The sequence below is a fragment of the Osmerus eperlanus genome, chromosome 6 (assembly GCF_963692335.1).
Source record: "Osmerus eperlanus chromosome 6, fOsmEpe2.1, whole genome shotgun sequence".
Lineage (NCBI taxonomy): Eukaryota > Metazoa > Chordata > Actinopteri > Osmeriformes > Osmeridae > Osmerus > Osmerus eperlanus.
The window spans coordinates 3,917,666-3,937,795 of record NC_085023.1 but is presented as its reverse complement, the minus strand read 5'-3'; the positions used below and the strand labels follow the sequence as shown (position 1 = coordinate 3,937,795).

The 20,130-nt window shown below is 48.1% G+C and overlaps 1 protein-coding gene across 4 annotated transcripts in view; it reads left to right on the top strand.

Moving 5' to 3' along the window:
• The window catches only part of pde10a (phosphodiesterase 10A), a 60,494-nt gene extending 41,064 nt beyond the window's left edge, over positions 1 to 19,430 (top strand). For 2 of the 4 annotated variants that reach the window (XM_062463038.1, XM_062463040.1), the window contains exons 3-22: positions 3,215 to 3,243; positions 3,793 to 3,913; positions 6,034 to 6,083; positions 6,208 to 6,345; positions 6,893 to 7,048; positions 7,865 to 7,915; positions 9,018 to 9,076; positions 9,263 to 9,314; positions 10,383 to 10,526; positions 10,833 to 10,924; positions 11,209 to 11,395; positions 11,941 to 12,083; positions 13,654 to 13,737; positions 14,110 to 14,260; positions 14,790 to 14,945; positions 15,229 to 15,401; positions 15,922 to 16,033; positions 16,145 to 16,225; positions 16,852 to 16,940; positions 17,069 to 19,430. In XM_062463038.1, the coding sequence (XP_062319022.1) occupies positions 3,215 to 3,243; positions 3,793 to 3,913; positions 6,034 to 6,083; positions 6,208 to 6,345; positions 6,893 to 7,048; positions 7,865 to 7,915; positions 9,018 to 9,076; positions 9,263 to 9,314; positions 10,383 to 10,526; positions 10,833 to 10,924; positions 11,209 to 11,395; positions 11,941 to 12,083; positions 13,654 to 13,737; positions 14,110 to 14,260; positions 14,790 to 14,945; positions 15,229 to 15,401; positions 15,922 to 16,033; positions 16,145 to 16,225; positions 16,852 to 16,940; positions 17,069 to 17,198 (2,198 nt within the window). In that variant the 3' untranslated portion in view covers positions 17,199 to 19,430. Of the gene's footprint in view, positions 1 to 3,214; positions 3,244 to 3,789; positions 3,914 to 6,033; positions 6,084 to 6,207; positions 6,346 to 6,892; positions 7,049 to 7,864; positions 7,916 to 9,017; positions 9,077 to 9,262; positions 9,315 to 10,382; positions 10,527 to 10,832; positions 10,925 to 11,208; positions 11,396 to 11,940; positions 12,084 to 13,653; positions 13,738 to 14,109; positions 14,261 to 14,789; positions 14,946 to 15,228; positions 15,402 to 15,921; positions 16,034 to 16,144; positions 16,226 to 16,851; positions 16,941 to 17,068 lie in introns of all 4 variants that reach the window. The other 2 variants (XM_062463037.1, XM_062463039.1) reach the window with 2 other exon arrangements.
• The last annotated feature ends 700 nt before the right edge of the window (positions 19,431 to 20,130 follow it).

Here is a 20,130-nt window from a genome sequence, read left to right as displayed (position 1 = left end):
CAGCACCTGTGGTAGTGACAACACTCTGTGGTTGTGACAGCACTCTGTGGCAGTGACAGCACTCTGCGGTTGTGACAGCACCCTGTAGTGGTGACAGCACTCTGTGGTAGTGACAGCACCCTGTGGTAGTGACAACACTTTGTGGTGGTGACAGCACTCTGTGGTAGTGACAGCACTCTGAGGTAGTGACAGCACTCTGTGGCAGTGACAGCACTTTGTGGTGGTGACAGCACTCTATGGTAGCACTCTATGGCCGACCAGATTCTGAGTGTGGAGCGAGCAAACCCGGATTCCCTTGTTATCGTACTCGGCGACTTTAACAAAGGTAATCTCAGCCACAAACTCCCTAAATACAGACAATTCATCAAATGCCCAACCAGAGAAGAGAACACTCTGGATCACTAGAGGTCAGTAGAGCCTACCACGCCGTCCCTCGTGCAGCACTGGGTCACTCTGACCATACCATGGTCCATCTGATTCCTGCATACAGGCAGAAATTAAAGCTCTGTAAACCTGTTGTGAGGACATCAAAACAGTGGACCAGTGAGGCTATGGAGGTTCTGCGGGCGTGCTTGGACTGTAATGACTGGGATATGTTCACGACTGCTACCAATAGTCTGGATGAACTCACAGAGGCTGTGACATCATACATCAGCTTCTGTGAGGACTGCTGTATTCCAACACGCACCAGGGTGAACTTCAACAACGACAAGCCCTGGTTCTCAGCAGAGCTCAGAAGGTTGAGGTCAGAGAAGGAGGAAGCATTTCGGAGTGGGGATAGAGACAGATTCAAGGAGTCGAAGAACAGGTTTAGCAAGGCGGTGAGAGAGGCTAAACGACTGTACTCAGAGAGACTGAAGCGTCAGTTCTCTGCTTACGACTCTGCTTCTGTCTGGAGAGGGCTCAGGCAGATTACCAACTACAAGCCCAGAGCCCCCCACTCCACTAACGACTCCCGCCTGGCCAACAACCTGAATGAGTTATACTGTAGATTTGAAAGACAAATGGACTGTCCTGAACTACCCCTTCCCACCCACGAGGCCTCCTCCCTCACCCCCTCTACAGTGACAACTCTCTCCATTCAGGAGGGTGAAGTTAACAGACTTTTCAAGAGGCAGAACCCCCGCAAAGCAGCTGGGCCGGACTCTGTCTCTCCTGCCACCCTCAAGCACTGCGCTGACCAGCTGTTTCCGGTGTTCACCTACATCTTTAACACCTCCCTGGAGACATGCCATGTGCCAGCCTGTCTCAAGTCCTCCACAATAATCCCTGTGCCCAAAAAGCCAAGCTTTTGGCTTTTTGGGCACCTGCAGATGGATCACAGACTTCCTGTCTGACAGGAAGCAGTGCGTTAAGCTAGGAACACAAGTCTCTGACTCCCGGTCCATCAGCACCGGATCTCCTCAGGGCTGCGTCCTTTCCCCTCTGCTCTTCTCCCTGTACACCAACAGCTGCACCTCAGTCATCCGTCTGTCAAACTTCTGAAGTTCGCGGACGACACCACCCTCATTGGGCTCATCTCTGACGGGGATGAGTCTGACTATAGGTGGGAAGCTGACAACCTGGTGACCTGGTGTAGCCAGAACAACTTAGAGCTCAATGCTCTTAAGACAGTGGAGATGGTTGTGGACTTCAGGAAGAATACAGCCCCACTCACCCCCATCACCCTGTGCGACTCCCAGGTCAACACTGTGGAGTCCTTCCGCTTCCTGGGCACCATCCTCTCCCAGGACCTCAAGTGGGAACTGAACATCAGCTCCCTCACCAAAAAAGCACAACAGAGGATGTACTTCCTACGGCAGCTGAAGAAATTCAACCTGCCAAAGACAATGATGGTGCACTTCTACACAGCCATCATTGAGTCCATCCTCACCTCTTCCATCACCATCTGGTACGCTGCTGCCTCTGCCAAGGACAAGAGCAGACTGCAGCGTATCATCCGCACTGCTGAGAAGGTGATCGGCTGCAATCTGCCTACCCTCGAGGACCTGCACACCTCGAGGACCCTGAGGCGTGCGAGGAAGATTGTGGCCGACCCCTCCCACCCTGGTCACTCCCTGTTCCAGCTACTCCCCTCTGGCAGAAGGCTGCGGTCCATCAGGACCAAAACCTCATGCCATAAGAACAGTTTCTTTCCATCTGCTACTGGCCTCTTCAACAAGGCCAAGGCCTCCCATTGACATTCATTCACTTATTTAACTAATATATAAGTCCATCTAATGGCAATTCAGTATGCATAAGCCACTTTATCTCAGTATCCGATTGCACTATGTTGACCATTCACGCTGCTCATTCTATTCTTATTTTTATATATATTTTATTTTATATTTAAAGTGTTGTATTCTTAGATTGTTTAGTTCTTAGAAATAGTTAAACTTTTGTACTTTTACTTAATTTAAGATCTGTATGTGTTTAGTGTTTTGCACCTCCCTGCCACTGTAAATTCCGTGTTTGTATAACATACATGGCGAATAAACCGAATTCTGATTCTGATTCTGGTAGTGACAGCACTCTGTTGTTGACAGCAACCTGTGGTGGTGACAGAAATCTGTGGTAGTGACAGAACCCTGTTGTGGTGACAGCACCCTGTGGCAGTGACAGCACTCTGCGGTTGTGACAGCACCCTGTGGTGGTGACAGCAGCCTGTGGTAGTGACAACAATCTGTGGTTGTGACAGCACTCTGTGGTAGTGACAGAACTCTGTGGCAGTAACAGCACTCTGTGGCAGTGGCAGCACTCTGTGGCAGTGACAGCACTCTGTGGCAGTGACAGCACTCTGTGGCAGTGACAACACTCTGTGGTTGTGACAGCACTCTGTGGCAGTGACAACACTCTGTGGTTGTGACAACACTCTGTGGCAGTGACAACACTCTGTGGTTGTGACAGCACTCTGTGGCAGTGACAACACTCTGTGGTTGTGACAGCACTCTGTGGTAGTGACAGCACCCTGTGGTGGTGACAGCACCCTGTGGTAGTGACAGCAGACCTTCCTATCTTCTGCTCCTGCCTTTACCCTCCCTGTATAGTACACACTCTGTGCATTCCAGTCCCTGTGTGCTGCCTCTGTCTCTTAGACCACTCCGCTTCATCACATGTATCCTTGGTTCCTAGACTCCTCATTTCCCTGATATGTCTCCTAGTCTCATAGTTCCCTAGAACCCTCATCTCCTTTTCTGCTAGCATCTAACAGAGTGTATTTATTTTTACTTGACAGATGACACGTCAGTTAAGGAAGTCAGCAGGGTAAGTGTTGCAGCACCTACATGTGTGTGTTACTGTGTGTGTGTTGTGTGTGTGTGGTGTGTGTATGTGTTGGATGTGTTTGTGTTGTGTTGTGTGTTGTGTTGTCATTGTCTGTCTCCTCACTAGCTACTGTGGAGGGCCAGTTCCTGTGCCAGTACTGTGATTAGATGTACTGATGGAAACTATGAATGAACGTTCAGCCACGATGACCCCTCCACCAGCTACTGTGGTGGAGCTGCACTTGTGACGCAGCGGTGGGGGAAGGGGTGGGGTTGGGGTTGGAGGGGAGATTGGTTGGGGGCAGGGGTGGATGCGGGGTTAATGGGGAGATGGAGGTGGGCTAGGCTGTATCTGTAGCCAGTGTAGATCAGTTAAACTCACTCCTCAGGAATGTAACAGGCCACCCGCATCAGGGAATTGATAGGCAGGTTCAATCCCAGAGGCGGGCGAATGCAGGCTTAATGTACCTCCGCCGGGGGCGCGGTCACGTCTGTTACACATCCACCAGTCCCAGGAGAGCAACAGGGAGTGTATGTGTGTGTCCAGCAGTACCAAGACAGTAACATGCAGGGCGTGGTGTACGAGCTGAACAGCTGCATGGAGCAGAGGCTGGATCTGGGGGGTGACAACAAGCTGCTGCTCTACGAGCTCTGCAACATCATCAAGACAGGTGTGGAGAAACTACACTATACTACTGTGCACTACACTACCTCTACACTGTACATATACACTGCACTACCTCTACACTGTACATATTCACTACACTGTTCATATACACTACACCAGTGGTTCCCAACCCTGGTCCTCAGGGCACCCCTGTCCGGCATGTTTTAGGTGTTTCCCTGCTCCAACACACCTGATTCAAATGAACAGGTCTTTATCTAGCTCTGCAGAAGCATGCTTATGACCATTCATTTGAATCAGGTGTGTTGGAGCAGGGAAACACCTAAAACATGCAGGACAGGGGTGCCCTGAAGACCAGGGTTGGGAACCACTGGAGTACACTACACTACCTCCACACTGTACATATACACTTTACTACCTCCTGAATCATATACCTCCATCCTGAGTCATACACCACCATACACTACTGTACCATATGTTACCGTATGGGGATAAAGAAAGTGTTTTGTCCGTCTCTTCATAAACGGAGTGACTAAGTTCAGTTGAGTTCTGGATTTTAATAAGTAATATCAATCTGCAGATTGGGAGAGAAAACCAGACCCCTGACAATAAATGACAACACAACACCAGGCTTAGGTCTCAATCATGTCTCTCTCCGCTCTGAAGGCCGGAGGACCATCTTTTATAGGGCACAAGAATGTAAACATAGATAGTGACAGTCAGGCAGTAATGACGTTACAACAGTCTCAGAGAAAGAGATTCACAGCTCCCAACACATGACCACTCTCAGACTAGAGAGATCATTGGAGCTCTCCTTGTAGTCATGACAAGGGACGTTTACCCAGTACTTTCTCCTGACCCCAATCATCTATTAACCCTGACATATAGACACAATCTACTCTTGTTAATAGCAAGCTTACATGAGAACATACTAGTATCCAATGACTAGTTCTATTGATTAGTGAATAATGTAAGCACACAGGAAATCCCAATTTCTTCCACAGTGGTGCAGTGCACTACTGTACCATATGATACTGTATGGTACAGTACAGTACAGTACACTACAGTACACTACTGTACCATATGGCACAGTACACTACTGTACACTACTGTACCATATGGTACAGTACACTACTGTACACTACTGTACCATATGATACTGTATGGTGCAGTACACTACAGTACACTACAGTACACTACTGTACCATATGATACTGTATGGTTGCAGTACACTACAGTACACTACTGTACACTACTGTACCATATGATACTGTATGGTTGCAGTACACTACAGTACACTACTGTACCATATGATACTGTATGGTGCAGTACACTACAGTACACTACTGTACCATATGATACTGTATGGTTGCAGTACACTACAGTACACTACGGTACACTACTGTACCATATGATACTGTATGGTTGCAGTACACTACAGTACACTACTGTACCATATGATACTGTATGGTTGCAGTACACTACTGTACACTACTGTACCATATGATACTGTATGGTGCAGTACACTACAGTACACTACAGTACACTACTGTACCATATGATACTGTATGGTTGCAGTACACTACAGTACACTACTGTACCATATGATACTGTATGGTGCAGTACACTACAGTACACTACAGTACACTACTGTACCATATGATACTGTATGGTTGCAGTACACTACAGTACACTACTGTACACTACTGTACCATATGATACTGTATGGTGCAGTACACTACAGTACACTACTGTACCATATGACACTGTATGGTTGCAGTACACTACAGTACACTACTGTACCATATGATACTGTATGGTGCAGTACACTACAGTACACTACTGTACCATATGATACTGTATGGTTGCAGTACACTACTGTACACTACTGTACCATATGATACTGTATGGTTGCAGTACACTACAGTACACTACTGTACACTACTGTACCATATGATACTGTATGGTTGCAGTACACTACAGTACACTACTGTACCATATGATACTGTATGGTTGCAGTACACTACAGTACACTACTGTACACTACTGTACCATATGATACTGTATGGTTGCAGTACACTACAGTACACTACTGTACCATATGATACTGTATGGTTGCAGTACAGTCCCCCTTCCGTGTGTCACACACCTCTCATCTTCCCTCAGCCACGAAAGCAGACGGATTTGCACTGTACTTCTTAGCAGAAGGCAACAATGTAAGTGACACTAATCATTCATATGTCTGATAGATAAATATTTAACACTTAACACACACATATAAACACACAGACATACACACACACACACATACACTGAATGTGTGTGCCCTCCCCTCCTCAGAGTTTGTGTGTGTTGATCCCTACGGGGGCCAGCGGCGCCCCCAGCCTCGTCCCCTCAGGCCCCGTCACGCTGGGGACCACCATCGCCGCCCACGTGGCCAAGACGCACAAAACCCTCCTGGTGGAAGACATCACAGGGGTGAGTGTCCGACCCATCCACCCTGCTCCTGGAGAGATACCCTCCTGTAGGGTTACACTCCAACCCTGCTCCTGGAGAGATACCCTCCTGTAGGGTTACACTCCAACCCTGCTCCTGGAGAGATACCCTCCTGTAGGGTTACACTCCAACCCTGCTCCTGGAGAGATACCCTCCTGTAGGGTTACACTCCAACCCTGCTCCTGGAGAGATACCCTCCTGTAGGGTTACACTCCAAACCCTGCTCCTGGAGAGATACCCTCCTGTAGGGTTACACTCCAACCCTTGTTGGAGCGTTGAACAGAAGGTTGAAGAAAGGTTCATGGTTTAAATCCCAAGCAACACCAAGGAGGGGGCTCTCTCGCTGGTCTAGGAAGGCTGCAGCAATGATGAGCTGACACTGTGTTCAAGCACTCAACCACCACACTGCCAAAAGAAAATCACTAGATACAGTCCAGAACTTCCACAGAGGCTAATCAGGAAGGCTGAGAGGTCATCTTCCCCGGGTGACCTCCTGTGACCTCTTGTGACCTCTGACCTGTGTGTGCAGGACGAGCGTTTCCCCGAAGGCACAGGGCAGCACTCAGGGACATCAGCTCACTCGGTCCTGTGCCTCCCCATCCTCACGGCCAACGGTGACCTCCTCGCCATCCTGCAGCTCCACCGCCTGCATGGACGCAAGCCCTTCAGCCTCAGTCACCAGGAGGTAATACACACACACACACCTTCAGCCTCAGTCACCAGGAGGTAACACACACACACACCTTCAGCCTCAGTCACCAGGAGGTAACACACACACACCTTCAGCCTCAGTCACCAGGAGGTAACACACATACACACCTTCAGCCTCAGTCACCAGGAGGCAACACACACACACACGTTCAGCTTCAGTCACCAGGACGTAACACACACACACCTTCAGCCTCAGTCACCAGGAGGTAACACACACACACACCTTCAGCCTCAGTCACCAGGAGGTAACACACACACACACACCTTCAGCCTCAGTCACCAGGAGGTAACACACACACACACCTTCAGCCTCAGTCACCAGGAGGTAACACACACACACCTTCAGCCTCAGTCACCAGGAGGTAACATACACACATACACACACCTTCAGCCTCAGTCACCAGGAGGTAACACACACACACACCTTCAGCCTCAGTCACCAGGAGGTAACAGACACACATACACACACCTTCAGCCTCAGTCACCAGGAGGTAACACACATACACACACACCTTCAGCCTCAGTCACCAGGAGGTAACACACACACACCTTCAGCCTCAGTCACCAGGAGGTAACACACACACACACCTTCAACCTCAACCACCAGGAGGTAACACACACAGGCAAACACACCCACATCTACATGTACACACACTTAAAAAGGCTTACATACTCACACACACATTTGCATGCACACACAAGCGTACGCACATGCCCATTGCTGCCTCCCAGCCAATCAGAGGGTTTAGAGGATCCATCTGAGTCATCACGGTTGTCTCCCTCCTCCAAGGTTGCAACAGCCAACCTCGCCTGGGCCTCCGTAGCAATACACCAAGTCCAGGTGAGTGACTGCATCCGTGTGTGGTTGTGCGTGTGACGTGGGTGGGGGAGGGGGGTGTATATAGGTATCTAGATGTGGATGCGTGTGCGTGTACGTAGGTATGTAGGTGTGTACTGTCGCTGTGTGTGTACTGTCGCTGTGTGTGTACTGTCGCTGTGTGTGTACTGTCGCTGTGTGTGTACTGTCGCTGTGTGTGTACTGTCGCTGTGTGTGTACTGTCGCTGTGTGTGTACTGTCGCTGTGTGTGTACTGTCGCTGTGTGTGTACTGTCGCTGTGTGTGTACTGTCGCGGTGTGTGTACTGTCGCGGTGTGTGTACTGTCGCTGTGTGTGTACTGTCGCTGTGTGTGTACTGTCGCTGTGTGTGTACTGTCGCTGTGTGTGTACTGTCGCGGTGTGCGTGCTTGGGCTTGCTCTGAAGCTGCTGTGGGGTTCGATGTGTTAGAGGTAAGCGATGCTGTACCTGGCTCTGGTGAGGTAGCAGGTGAGTGTGCTGCCTGTCATGGCCTGTTGTTGTGGCTGGATCAGAGAGACAATGCCTGCCCCTGCTGTCCCAGGGGAGGTCATTACTATCCTGCTGGCTTGTTTGTACATCAACAGTTGCTTATGTCAGATACCTCAACCCTTCAGAGAGAGAGCTCCCCTGCTCACCAGCCGCTCTGGGCTAGCAGGCCCCTGAGAGCCCACGCAAGCACTACCTCACAAACACAGCTTCTGACAGCTCGAGGGTTGGTCCAGGGCACCGAGAAACACCTAGAATAAATGGGCAAGCGACTAGAAAGGTCTGAAATAAGGATTTAATGATAGGTTTACTCTGTGCTGTACCGTCTATAGACAATGCAAACAGCTGGAGAAATGCTGAGCATTTTTCAGAGCATTTCTGAGGGCTCCTCTAGATTTACTGGTGTCTATTAAACCAAGGTCTCTGGCATCTTCCCATACTTCAAGATGATTGAAGCAGGTGTGTTGTGACATGTTGTCCTGTGTGTGTGTGTGTTTGTGTGTTCTCAGGTGTGTGACTTGTTCTGTGTGTGTGTATATATGTGTGTGTGTATGTGTGTTCAAAGGTGTGTGACATGTTGTGTGTGTGTTTGTGTTCTCAGGTGTGTCGAGGCCTGGCCAAGCAGACCGAGCTCAATGACTTCCTGTTAGACGTGTCAAAGTAAGGAGTACTTCCTGTTGAGGCGGGTATGAGAATCAGGGGTGAATGTCCATTCTTAGACACTCACATCTGAGTGCTGAGCAACTGGAAACTAATGATCTCTCTTTCTCTCACTCCCTCATTTTCTCTCTCTCTCCCTCTCTCTCTCTCTCTTTCTCCCACCCCCCTCCCCCCCTCTCTCAACAGAACATATTTTGACAACATTGTGGCAATAGATTCTCTACTTGAACACATTATGGTAGGTGTTGGGTAGAATAGTCAAGCGATTCCCTTTTATTTCCAATTGTCAAGGAGCTGTTCTTTATAAAACAGGGAGGTGTGGTAGAAACAGCCCTATATTGTGCTGGTTTTTGGTGTGCTGTGCAGTACTGTTCTATCTCATCATGCGCTGTAATATCTGGTCCTGTGCTGTGCTTTCTTGTCCTGAGTTATCCTGTCCTGTGCTGTCCTGTGCTATCTTGTGCTATCTTGTCCTGTGCTCTGCTGTGCTGTCCTGTGCTATCTTGTCCTGTGCTGTCCTGTGCTATCTTGTCCTGTGCTATCTTGTCCTGTGCTATCTTGTCCTGTGTTATCCTATGCTGTCCTGTGCTATCTTGTCCTGTGCTGTCCTGTGCTGTCTTTCCTGTGCTGTGATGTCCTGTGCTATCTTGTCCTGTGCTGTCCTGTGCTATCTTGTCCTATGCTGCCCTGTGCTATGCTATCTTGTCCTGTGCTGTGCTGTCCTGTGCTATCTTGTCCTGTGCTGTGTTGTCCTGTGCTGTGCTATCATGTCCTGTGCTAACTTGTCCTGTACTGTGCTGTCCTGTGCTATCTTGTCATGTGCTGTCCTGTGCCATCTTGTCCTGTGCTGTGCTATCTTGTCCTGTGCCAGCTTGTCCTGTACTGTGCTGTCCTGTGCTATCTTGTCCTGTGCTATCTTGTCCTGTGCTGTCCTGTGCCATCTTGTCCTGTGCTGTGCTGTCCTGTGCCATCTTGTCCTGTGCTGTGCTGTCCTGTGCTATCTTGTCCTGGCTGTCCTACCTCGTCCTAGCCTGTAACTTGCTCATGTGACTTGTGGAGTTCTCTGTTGTTTCATAGCAACCTAACTGACCCTCACAGCTGGTCTGCTGCCATAGCAACATGACTGACCATCACACCTGGTCTTCTACCGTAGCAACATGACTGTCCAGCACACCTGTTTTACTGCTGGTGTTTAGTGTTTTATGGATGTATAATGATTCAATCAATACAGGATCTTTACTAGTTCATTATGTTCCCCCGGCACCATCTTTACGATGTGTACATGTTACTCTTTTCTGTGTTCCAGATATATGCAAAGAACCTGGTGAATGCAGACCGTTGCGCCCTGTTCCAGGTGGACCACAACAACAAAGAACTGTACTCAGACCTGTTCGACATTGGGGAGGAGAACGAAGGCAAACCTGTCTTTAGGAAGACCAAAGAAATCAGGAAAGTCAGAACAGTAGGGCTTCGGAATGGATCTCCCTCTCTCTTCTCCTCTAACTACCCTCCCTCTCTCCTTTCCTCTAACTATCCTCCTTCCATATCTCCTCTCCTCTAACTACCCTCCCTCTCTCCTTTCCTCTAACTATCCTCCTTCCATATCTCCTCTCGTCTAACTACCCTCCCTCTCTTCTCCCCTCTAACTACCCTCAATATCTCCTCTCCTCTAACTACCTCCTCAATCTCTCCACTCCTCTACCTTCTTCATATCCTTTTTTCTAACTATCCTCCCTCTCTCTGTCCACTCTGCAGGTTTTCTATAGATAAAGGCATTGCGGGCCAGGTGGCCAGGACAGGGGAGGTACTAAACATCCCAGATGCCTATGCAGACCCACGCTTCAACAGGTCAGTGTGTCTGTGTGTGTATGTGTGTGTGTGTCCATGTGGAGGTGTGTGTTTGTGTATGGATCAATAAAAGTTGTAGTTGTGGGAGAAATAGATATGTGCGTGTGTGTGTGTGTCCATGTGGAGGTGTGTGTGTGTCTGTATGTGTGTGTGTGTCCATGTGGAAGTGTGTGTTTGTGTATGAATCAATAGAAAAGCTATGTAGTTGTGTGAGAAAGAGATGTGTGCATGCGTGCCTGTGTGTGTGTGGACTCAGTTATGACAGCATGCCCCCCTGCCCCCAGAGAAGTGGACCTCTATACAGGCTACACCACCAGGAACATCCTGTGCATGCCCATCGTCAGCAGAGGGACTGTGATCGGTGTGGTCCAGATGGTCAACAAGCTGAGCGGAAGTGCCTTCACTAAAACAGACGAGAACAACTTCAAGATGTTCGCCGTCTTCTGTGCTCTGGCCTTACACTGTGCCAATGTGAGTGCTCTCCACCATCAACTCTGCTGTGTGTGTGAAGGCTGACTGGGTGGATAGCTTCCTGCCTGACTGATTACTTGGCTGACTTGCTGGCTGGTTGGTTAGCTGGTTTGGTCGGCTGGCTGACTGGCTCACTGACTGACTTATTGACTGGATGGCTGAGTGAATGACTGACTGACTGGCTCACTGGCTGACTGATTCACTCAGTTGTGTGATACACTTGGGCAGAATCCACGTCACTGTGCAGCTTTTATAATGGATGAGGACCATGAATATTTGAAGAGCAGAGCTCTCCTCACCATACTCTGCATTCATGCTAAGTCACAACTCCTCACTGCTGGTGGAGAGCTGCTCTGGCTGGCTGACTAGTTGGTTGACTGTCTGGCTGGATGGCTGACTGTCTGGATGACTGGCTGGCTGGCTGACTATCTGAGTTACTGTATTTTATAGTAATTTCCCTGTGTGTGTGTGTGTGTGTGTGTTGTGTGTGTGTGTGTGTGTGTGTGTGTGTGTGTGTGTGTGTGTGTGTCTGTGTGTGTGTGTAGATGTACCACCGTATCCGGCACTCCGAGTGTATCTACCGGGTGACGATGGAGAAGCTGTCCTATCACAGCATCTGCACCTCAGAGGAATGGAAGACCCTCACTCAGCTCAACCTGCCCACACCCATCTACAAGGAGATAGAAATGTGAGTGTGTGTGGGCGGTCTTGTTTAATAACCACAGTGGAACATGAAAAACCTCCCCTTGTGAGGCCCTTTTGCTGGTTCCCATAACTTCAAATGTTTTTTAATGTTTTTTTTATGGGTTAAAGGGTTATAATTAGTGTTAGGGTTATAATGACATTAAGGGTGAAGGTTAGGTTTATTGGTTAGGGGTTAGAGCAGGGGTGGGCAATTAATTTTTACAAGGGGCCACATGAAAAACCTGAAATGTGTTGGAGGGCCTCATCAACGATAACTTATAAATTGTGGTGTAGGTCAAATAGGAAAATGCTCCTATAGAAGTAATAAACAGTAAAAACAACTTTTTATTTTTAACTAGTTAATCTTCACAAACACTGGAAAGGTGTTTTGCAGTATGTTAAAGATATGCAATTGATCAACTTCATACAAAAAGCAGTATGCTTTTTTTCAGCTCATTTTGTTCAGTGAGAGAAATCCAATCTGGCTTGGGCCTTAACAAGTGCATCAAAATCTGGCTGAATGTCTGAGGTGGACAAGGACAGCTGACAGGTGATCATCAGGGTCTGAAGCTTAACTAGCAAACCATCAGCAGCCCGCGCCCACTGAATCAGTCAAGTTCTTGGATTTGTCCGCGTGTTTTGTCCAGTAGTGCCGACTCAAATTGTAATCCTTCAACACAGCGACCTGTTCTCCACAAACTAAGCACAGAGCTTTGTTGTTAACTTCAGTAAACAGAAGTCCATGTCTTGTTAAAAACTTTACGTTCTGTATCAACCTTTTGTTTTTTACCGTGCGCGGACATTTTCGAGGGCTAACCAACAGCTAACTCTCTCGTCGGTGAAGCTGCATAAGCGCACATACGTAAATCGCCTGATCACTGTCGTCTTTCAGGACTACAGATTTCCTACCGCTCAACACATTTATTGATTTATAATTTTTGATTTACCTCACATGGGCCGGACTGGGACAGCCGTACAATGCCCAGGTCTGGGTTAGAGGTTAGTATTAGTGAGTGAATTATCATGGAAACAAAGCTGAGTGAGTTTGTGTGCATGAGAGAGTGTGGATTAATATGTATGTGTGAGTGTGTGTGTGTGTGTGTTAGATAGAGACAGACGCAGTGTTCAGATATGTGATGCTCACAGGGACACACCAGGGAACAGGAAGGGGTGGGGCCTCAGGATTACTGTTAAATCGACCTCAGATCAAACTCTTGCCTCCCCTCCTTCTTCTCCTCTCCCCTCCTCTATCCTCTTCTCCCCTTTTCTCCTCTCCTCCTCTATTCTCTCTCCCCTCCTCTCTTCTCGTCTCCCCTCTATCCTCTCTTTTTTCTTCTCTTTTCTTCTCTACTCCTCTCCCATCCTCTTCCTTCCTACTTCTCCTCTCCCCTCATCTCCTCTCCCCTCATCTCCTCTCCCCTCATCTCCACTCCTCTCCCCTCATCTCCACTTCCCTCATCTCCACTCCTCTCCCCTCATCTCCACTTCCCTCATCTCCACTCCTCTCCCCTCATCTCCTCTCCACTCCTCTCTTCTCCTCTCCACTCCTCTCTTCTCCTCTCCTCTTCATCTAGGTTCTACTTTGACATCAGTCCCTTTGAAGAGATCTGGCCGGCTGTTTTTGTCTACATGGTGCACAGCTCATGTGGAAAGACCAGGTATGAGACTGACTGACTGTCTCGTCTTTTCTATGACAGCATGTCATAAATACCAGTCTTAGCGTGCAATGAGCAGTGTGTAGGCCACCCTGTAGAATGACCCAGGTCGATCTCCTGGCCCCAGCTGGGGCTTCACCTGTGACCCTAACCCAAAAGGGAGTCAGGTGGCTGAGCGGTTAGGGAATCGGGCTAGTAATCTGAAGGTTGCTAGTTCGATTCCCGGCCGTGCCAAATGACATTGTGTCCTTGGGCAAGGCACTTCACCCTACTCACCTCAGGGAGAATGTCCCTGTACTTACTGTAAGTCGCTCTGGATAAGAGCGTCTGCTAAATGATTACATGTAAATGTGTTCCCCTTCCTGTCCCTGTCAGCTTTGAGCTGGAGAAGCTGTGTCGCTTCACCATGTCAGTGAGGAAGAACTACCGCAGGGTCCCGTATCACAACTGGAAACATGCCGTGACCGTGGTTCACTGCATGTACGCCATCCTGCAGAAGATCACCGGAGTGTTCACTGAGCTGGAGGTCCGACACGCACACACACACACGCACAGACAAAAAAATTGAATAAAAAAAATAGCACAGATAGCACAAAAATAGAATAGCACAGATAATCAAGAGTTTTCTTGATACAAACTCTGGATCCAGATAGAACCCTGTAGAGATCTCAAATTATTAGAACCAAAGTTTCCACTGATTTAGACCTTTAGACCTGATCAGGGTAATTTTTTAGTGTAATCCTTTTCAGATTCCCTCCCTATTTCTCTCATCTCCCTCTCTTTCTGACCCACTGTCTTCCTTTACTCTCCCTCCCTCCCCCCTTCCTCTTTTCCTATCTCCTTCGTCACTCCTTTCTCTCTCTCTCTCTCTCTCTCTCTCTCTCTCTCTCTCTCTCTCTCTCTCTCTCTCTCTCTCTCTCTCTCTCTCTCTCTCTCTCTCTCTCTCTCTCTCTCTGTCTCTCTCTCTTTCTCTCTCTCTCTCTCTCTCTCTCTCTCTCTCTCTCTCTCTCTCTCTCTCTCTCTCTCTCTCTCTCTCTTTCCCTCCGTGTCTGCAGAAGAAGGGTCTTCTGATCGCATGTCTGTGTCATGACCTGGATCACCGTGGTTACAGCAACACATACCTGCAGAAGTTCGACCATCCTCTGGCAGCCCTCTACTCCTCCTCCACCATGGAGCAACACCACTTCTCACAGACTGTCTCAATACTACAGGTAGACCTGCTGCACACACACACAGCCATGTACGCACACAGCCATGTGCACACACACAATCATGTTCCACAACGACACACTGTACACTCACACAAACACATTCAAAAACAGAAATACAAACATATGCAAATGTGCATTCCCAAGACCTCTCAGTAGAGCTGTGTGGTCCGGGTGGGGCATCTGACCCGGGTCGCCAGCAGTCTCCTGCAGTCTGGAGAGTAGCTGAGATGAACCCCTCATAAGTGGAGCTTTTGCTTTTTATTGATCTCTTTGTTTCCCATAGCTGGAAGGGCACAATATTTTCTCCAACCTGACTTCCACTGAGTACGAGCAGGTTCTGGAGATCATCCGCAAGGCTATCATCGCCACCGACCTGGCACTCTACTTCGGCAACCGCAAACAGCTGGCCGAGCTGCTGACCACAGGAAGTCTGGACCTCAGCAACCACATACACAGGTCAAGAGTCAAGGTTAAATGTAATCTCCACAACACACACAGCATGACTATAGGTGTTTAAAAACAGATAGGAAGTGACATATACACATTTACATTTTACATTTATTCATTTAGCAGACGCTTTTATCCAAAGCGACTTCCAAGAGAGAGCTTTACAAAGTGCATAGGTCACTGATCATAACAACAAGATAGCCACAAAAACATTGCGAGTAGCCAAAACATGAAGCACACATTGTGAACAACCAAAGTAAGTGCCAAAGGGAAGAACCATAAGAGCATGTAGTTAAACAAGTTACAATTAAACAACATGAACCGCTATAAGTGCAAGTGTACCTGTGAAAAAAACAAACAAGCAACAATAATAAAAACAATATATCACAGCGAGTACACATGACGGGTATAAACAGAAAGTGACATGCCCACATGAAGGTTATAAACAGGAAGTGACATGCACACATGAAGGTTACAATCAGGAAGTGACATGCACACATGAAGGGTACTGATGATTTCCTCCTCCTAGGGACCGTGTGATTGGTCTGATGATGACAGCATGTGACCTGTGTTCCGTTACCAAGCTGTGGCCAATCACACGCCTCACGGCCAATGACATCTACGCCGAGTTTTGGGCTGAGGTGTGTGGAGTCATTCCATACTTGATATGTACCTCTGCACATCTACATATCGCCTCACTGGGTGGCAATAACCTCAGTTTCCTCTGACTCTCTCTCCCTTCTCTCTCTCAGGGAGATGAGATGAAGAAGATTGGGACACAGCCCATTCCCATGATGGACAGGGATAAGAAGGATGAGGTACCACAAGGCCAGGTAACAGACACACGCAGAAGTGTTCCAGTGACCTGAGAGTGAGAACAGTGCTAGCTATTCCAGTCTGTCTCTTTTCATTATCTAGTTACACACCATAAACGGTTAGGTATATGGTAGGTATAGTTCAATATTAGAACACTTGACTGCAAGGGCCAAGGAGAGGGACAGTCAGGGGTCATGGTCAGGGGTCATGATCAGGGAGCATTAGGGTCAGGGAAGGTTAGGGGCAGGGAGGGGCAGGTGTCAGGGTCATGGAGGGTTAGGGGCAGGGAGGGGCAGGTGTCAGGGTCATGGAGGGTTAGGGGCAGGGAGGGGCAGGTGTCAGGGTCATGGAGGGTTAGGGGCAGGGAGGGGCAGGTGTCAGGGTCATGGAGGGTTAGGGGCAGGGAGGGGCAGGTGTCAGGGTCATGGAGGGTTAGGGGCAGGGAGGGGCAGGTGTCAGGGTCATGGAGGGTTAGGGGCAGGGAGGGGCAGGTCCAGGGTTGGGGGTCAGGGTCAGGAAGGGTTACATGGATCCTGCTGTTACTTTTGTGTTTATGTTTCTGACTTAATACCTAGAGGCAACTAAGAAGTTATATTGCTTGAATAAAGGTGTGTATGAATAAGGAGTTGTTGTTTCTGTGTAGGTGGGCTTCTACAATGCGGTGGCCATCCCATGCTACACAACCCTGTCAGAGCTCTTCCCCCCATCCAGCCCGCTGTTGGGAGCCTGCAGGTAGGTTCTCTAAACTCTAAACAACTCTAAACTTTTTAAACTTCTTTCTTTTCAAACTTCCTAAATCGACACAGGACACACACACACACAGTCACATGCAATATTTTGGGAATCATGTGTGTTTTCAGGGAGAATCTTAACCAGTGGGAGAAGATTGTGCGAGGAGAAGAAGAGGACTTGGTTTGGACTCCTGCGGCGCCTAGCGGGGTTGAGCCAAGCGAGGAAGCAGATTCAGGCCCTGTCAAGGTGGACAACTGACTGGAGGAAAGGCAATGTGCCCACAGCACAACACCCTCCCGACTGCCTGCAACCCTGGACCACCTGGGCCAATGTTACATTTCCTGTGGAAACAGGAAGAGGCAGAAAGTAGGCGGGATGGAGACTCACAAGAGGGTTTTTACAAACACAGTTACCTCATTGGGTGACAGAGGTGTCAACACTGACGGTTTGACCAATCCCGAGAGAGATGGACAGCTAATGGAGCGGGACTTGGACGTCAACCAAGTCCTCTGCTCGGGACGGAAGAGGCAGAACGCGTCTGTCTACACTTACTGTTAGCTGTTGTACTTGTCTGTTTCTGATTTTACTTCACGTTTAATTTGACTTTAGCTGTCGTTGTTGTTATGGTCGTATATTTTCAGAGGCCTTAGGCTCTGGACCAAACAGGCCAGGCTCTGTGAAGGCCTAACTGTTCGGTACGGTTTGCCCTCTGTGGTAGACTTATCGCACACAAAACTACTTCTGAGAGGTTTCACACAGAGACAGAAGGAATGTATAGTATAGCTGCATGTTAGTTCTTTCAAGGCTATCTTTTAATTAAGGTGGATTGCAAGAATGTTTTCTGTTACTTAGAGCAAAAGTAAGGTTTTGCAGTACTTGAATGAAGACATACAGCCTGTTCCATTTTGAGGTTTGCAGAAATCCCTCCCAGCATATTGTGTGAAGCACAGGCGGTGCATGACGAAATGATAGAGATAATGTCCACACTTATCTAGAGTCACAGGAGATTCCCACGAGATGCAGTGCCCACCCACCACCAGCTGCACCACCCCACGCTCCAGAGCTCTGGCCTTGGGCATCGAGTGACTTTCCAGGGGTTAGTTATGCTATGCTGGGGATCTGAATACGCCCTAGCAGCTAAACCTAACCTTTAGCTAGCACACTAGGCTAGCAGAAGCTAAACCTAACTTTCAGTTAGCAGACTAGGCATAACGGCCTAACACTTACCTTTATCTAGCATACTACACTGCATAAGCTAAAACTAGATTTCAGTTAACAGAATAGGCTAGCAGACGCTAAACCAAAAACAGATGTACTCTTGGGTACAAATAAAGAAACCTTGAATAAAACCTTTAGCTAGCAGACTAGACTAGCAGAAGGTAACCCTAACCTTTGGCTAGCAGACTGGCCGAAGGAAATCCTGAACTTCAGCAGACTAGACTAGCAGAAGGAAACTCTGAACTTTAACTAGCAGACTAGGCTAGTTTAAGGTACACCTATTCCCCAGTTAGCAGATTAGGCTAGTTGAAGGTAACATGAACCCTCAGTTAGCAGACTAGGGTAGCAGAAGCTAACCTCAACCTCCAGCCAGCAGAAGCTAAACCTATATCTGCGTAGGACAGCAGAAGTTAAATCGTATCATGCTTTCAGTTCCATCAGCACAGAATTTAAACCTCAGTTTATAAGCGGTTTTAGCTAATTTAAGAACTTTTTTGCCTCAGTTTCTAACTTACATTACATTTTACATTTAAATAAGACTGAAAGGAAATGCTATTAAACCTGATCTTGATAGATTAGGGACTACATTGAATGATTTAGAAGGATCCCAGAGAGAGCTATTTCATGAGCTTTGCTGGCAACAGGAAACATGTTGAGTTGTTTTGAAATCCTGATATGAGATTCATATTGAATATCTCCCTCCTCTATAATGTCAGGCACCTTGATTTTTGTAGAATGAGACTGTGATTTAGTCTGTCATCTGTGTATGTTCAAGGCTGTTATGTATTGAAGCGACATTCCAAGAAAGAACTTCCTGCTAAAATAATTTCTTTGGCCCCAAAGTTGTGAATGTAAAATGAAATAATGATGAATGTGATGTAAGCGGGGTTCGTGTGTCGAGTTTGCAATCAGGTTCAGATTTCTGTTCCGTTCTGCTTAGTTTTACAACTCAGAACCGCTTCCAACAGTAGCATGTTCTTAACCTCGCCTGCGTATGTGATGTGGCCTATCGGCCCAAACAAACACAAGGTGTGTCCTGTCTATACTTTAGTAACTTAGTAGGACAGAGCCTGTGGCCTGCTCTGATGGTGCTAGCAGCAGTCATGCACTTTATGACTGTGTGAGTGTGGGAGAGCTTCAGACCACCCCTACAGCCAGCTCCTCAACCCTACACCCAGCTCCCTCCACCCATGTCCTTAACCCTCCACTCACCTCCCCTCCACCCTGCTCCCCGGTCCAGCTCCCCACCCCTACACCCAGCTCCTCAACCCTCCACCCTGCTTCACTCCACCCATCACCCCAGTCCAGCTACCCACCCCTCCACCCATCTCCCCAGTCCAGCTACCCACCCCTCCACCCATCTCCCCAGTCCAGCTACCCACCCCTCCACCCATCTCCCCAGTCCAGCTACCCACCCCTCCACCCATCTCCCCAGTCCAGCTACCCACCCCTCCACCCATCTCCCCAGTCCAGCTACCCACCCCTCCACCCATCTCCCCTGCCCAGCTCTGGAGACAGAGGGGCTCCACAGCACTGAACTGTCCTTGCCTTCTCAGCCCTCTCTGCACACATATCCCTGCACTATGTCTATCTTATCAATATTATTATTATTGCTATTATAACTATTGTTATTTTCTTAATTAGATTTACATTTAAATTAACTTATATATTTTTTATACGAAGAGAAGTGTTGGCCTTTTTTGTTTTGTACAAAGTGATAATTAAAGAGAAACAAAATCTAAACATGTTATTGTTTGTTGCCCAAGAGAACTGAGGAATGTTTCAACTGTATATTACTTTTATTAAATACCTGAAACAACAGTTTTGTATGCTGTTTCTTGACTCTGAACGACAAATCAGTTTAATCTGTTTGTTTGAACATCGTTATAAATATTTTAATGTCGAGTAAAGCGAAGCTCCAGCAACCGATGGGTTTGTGGCGTGCGTTCGCCACCCCGTGGCTTGTTGACGT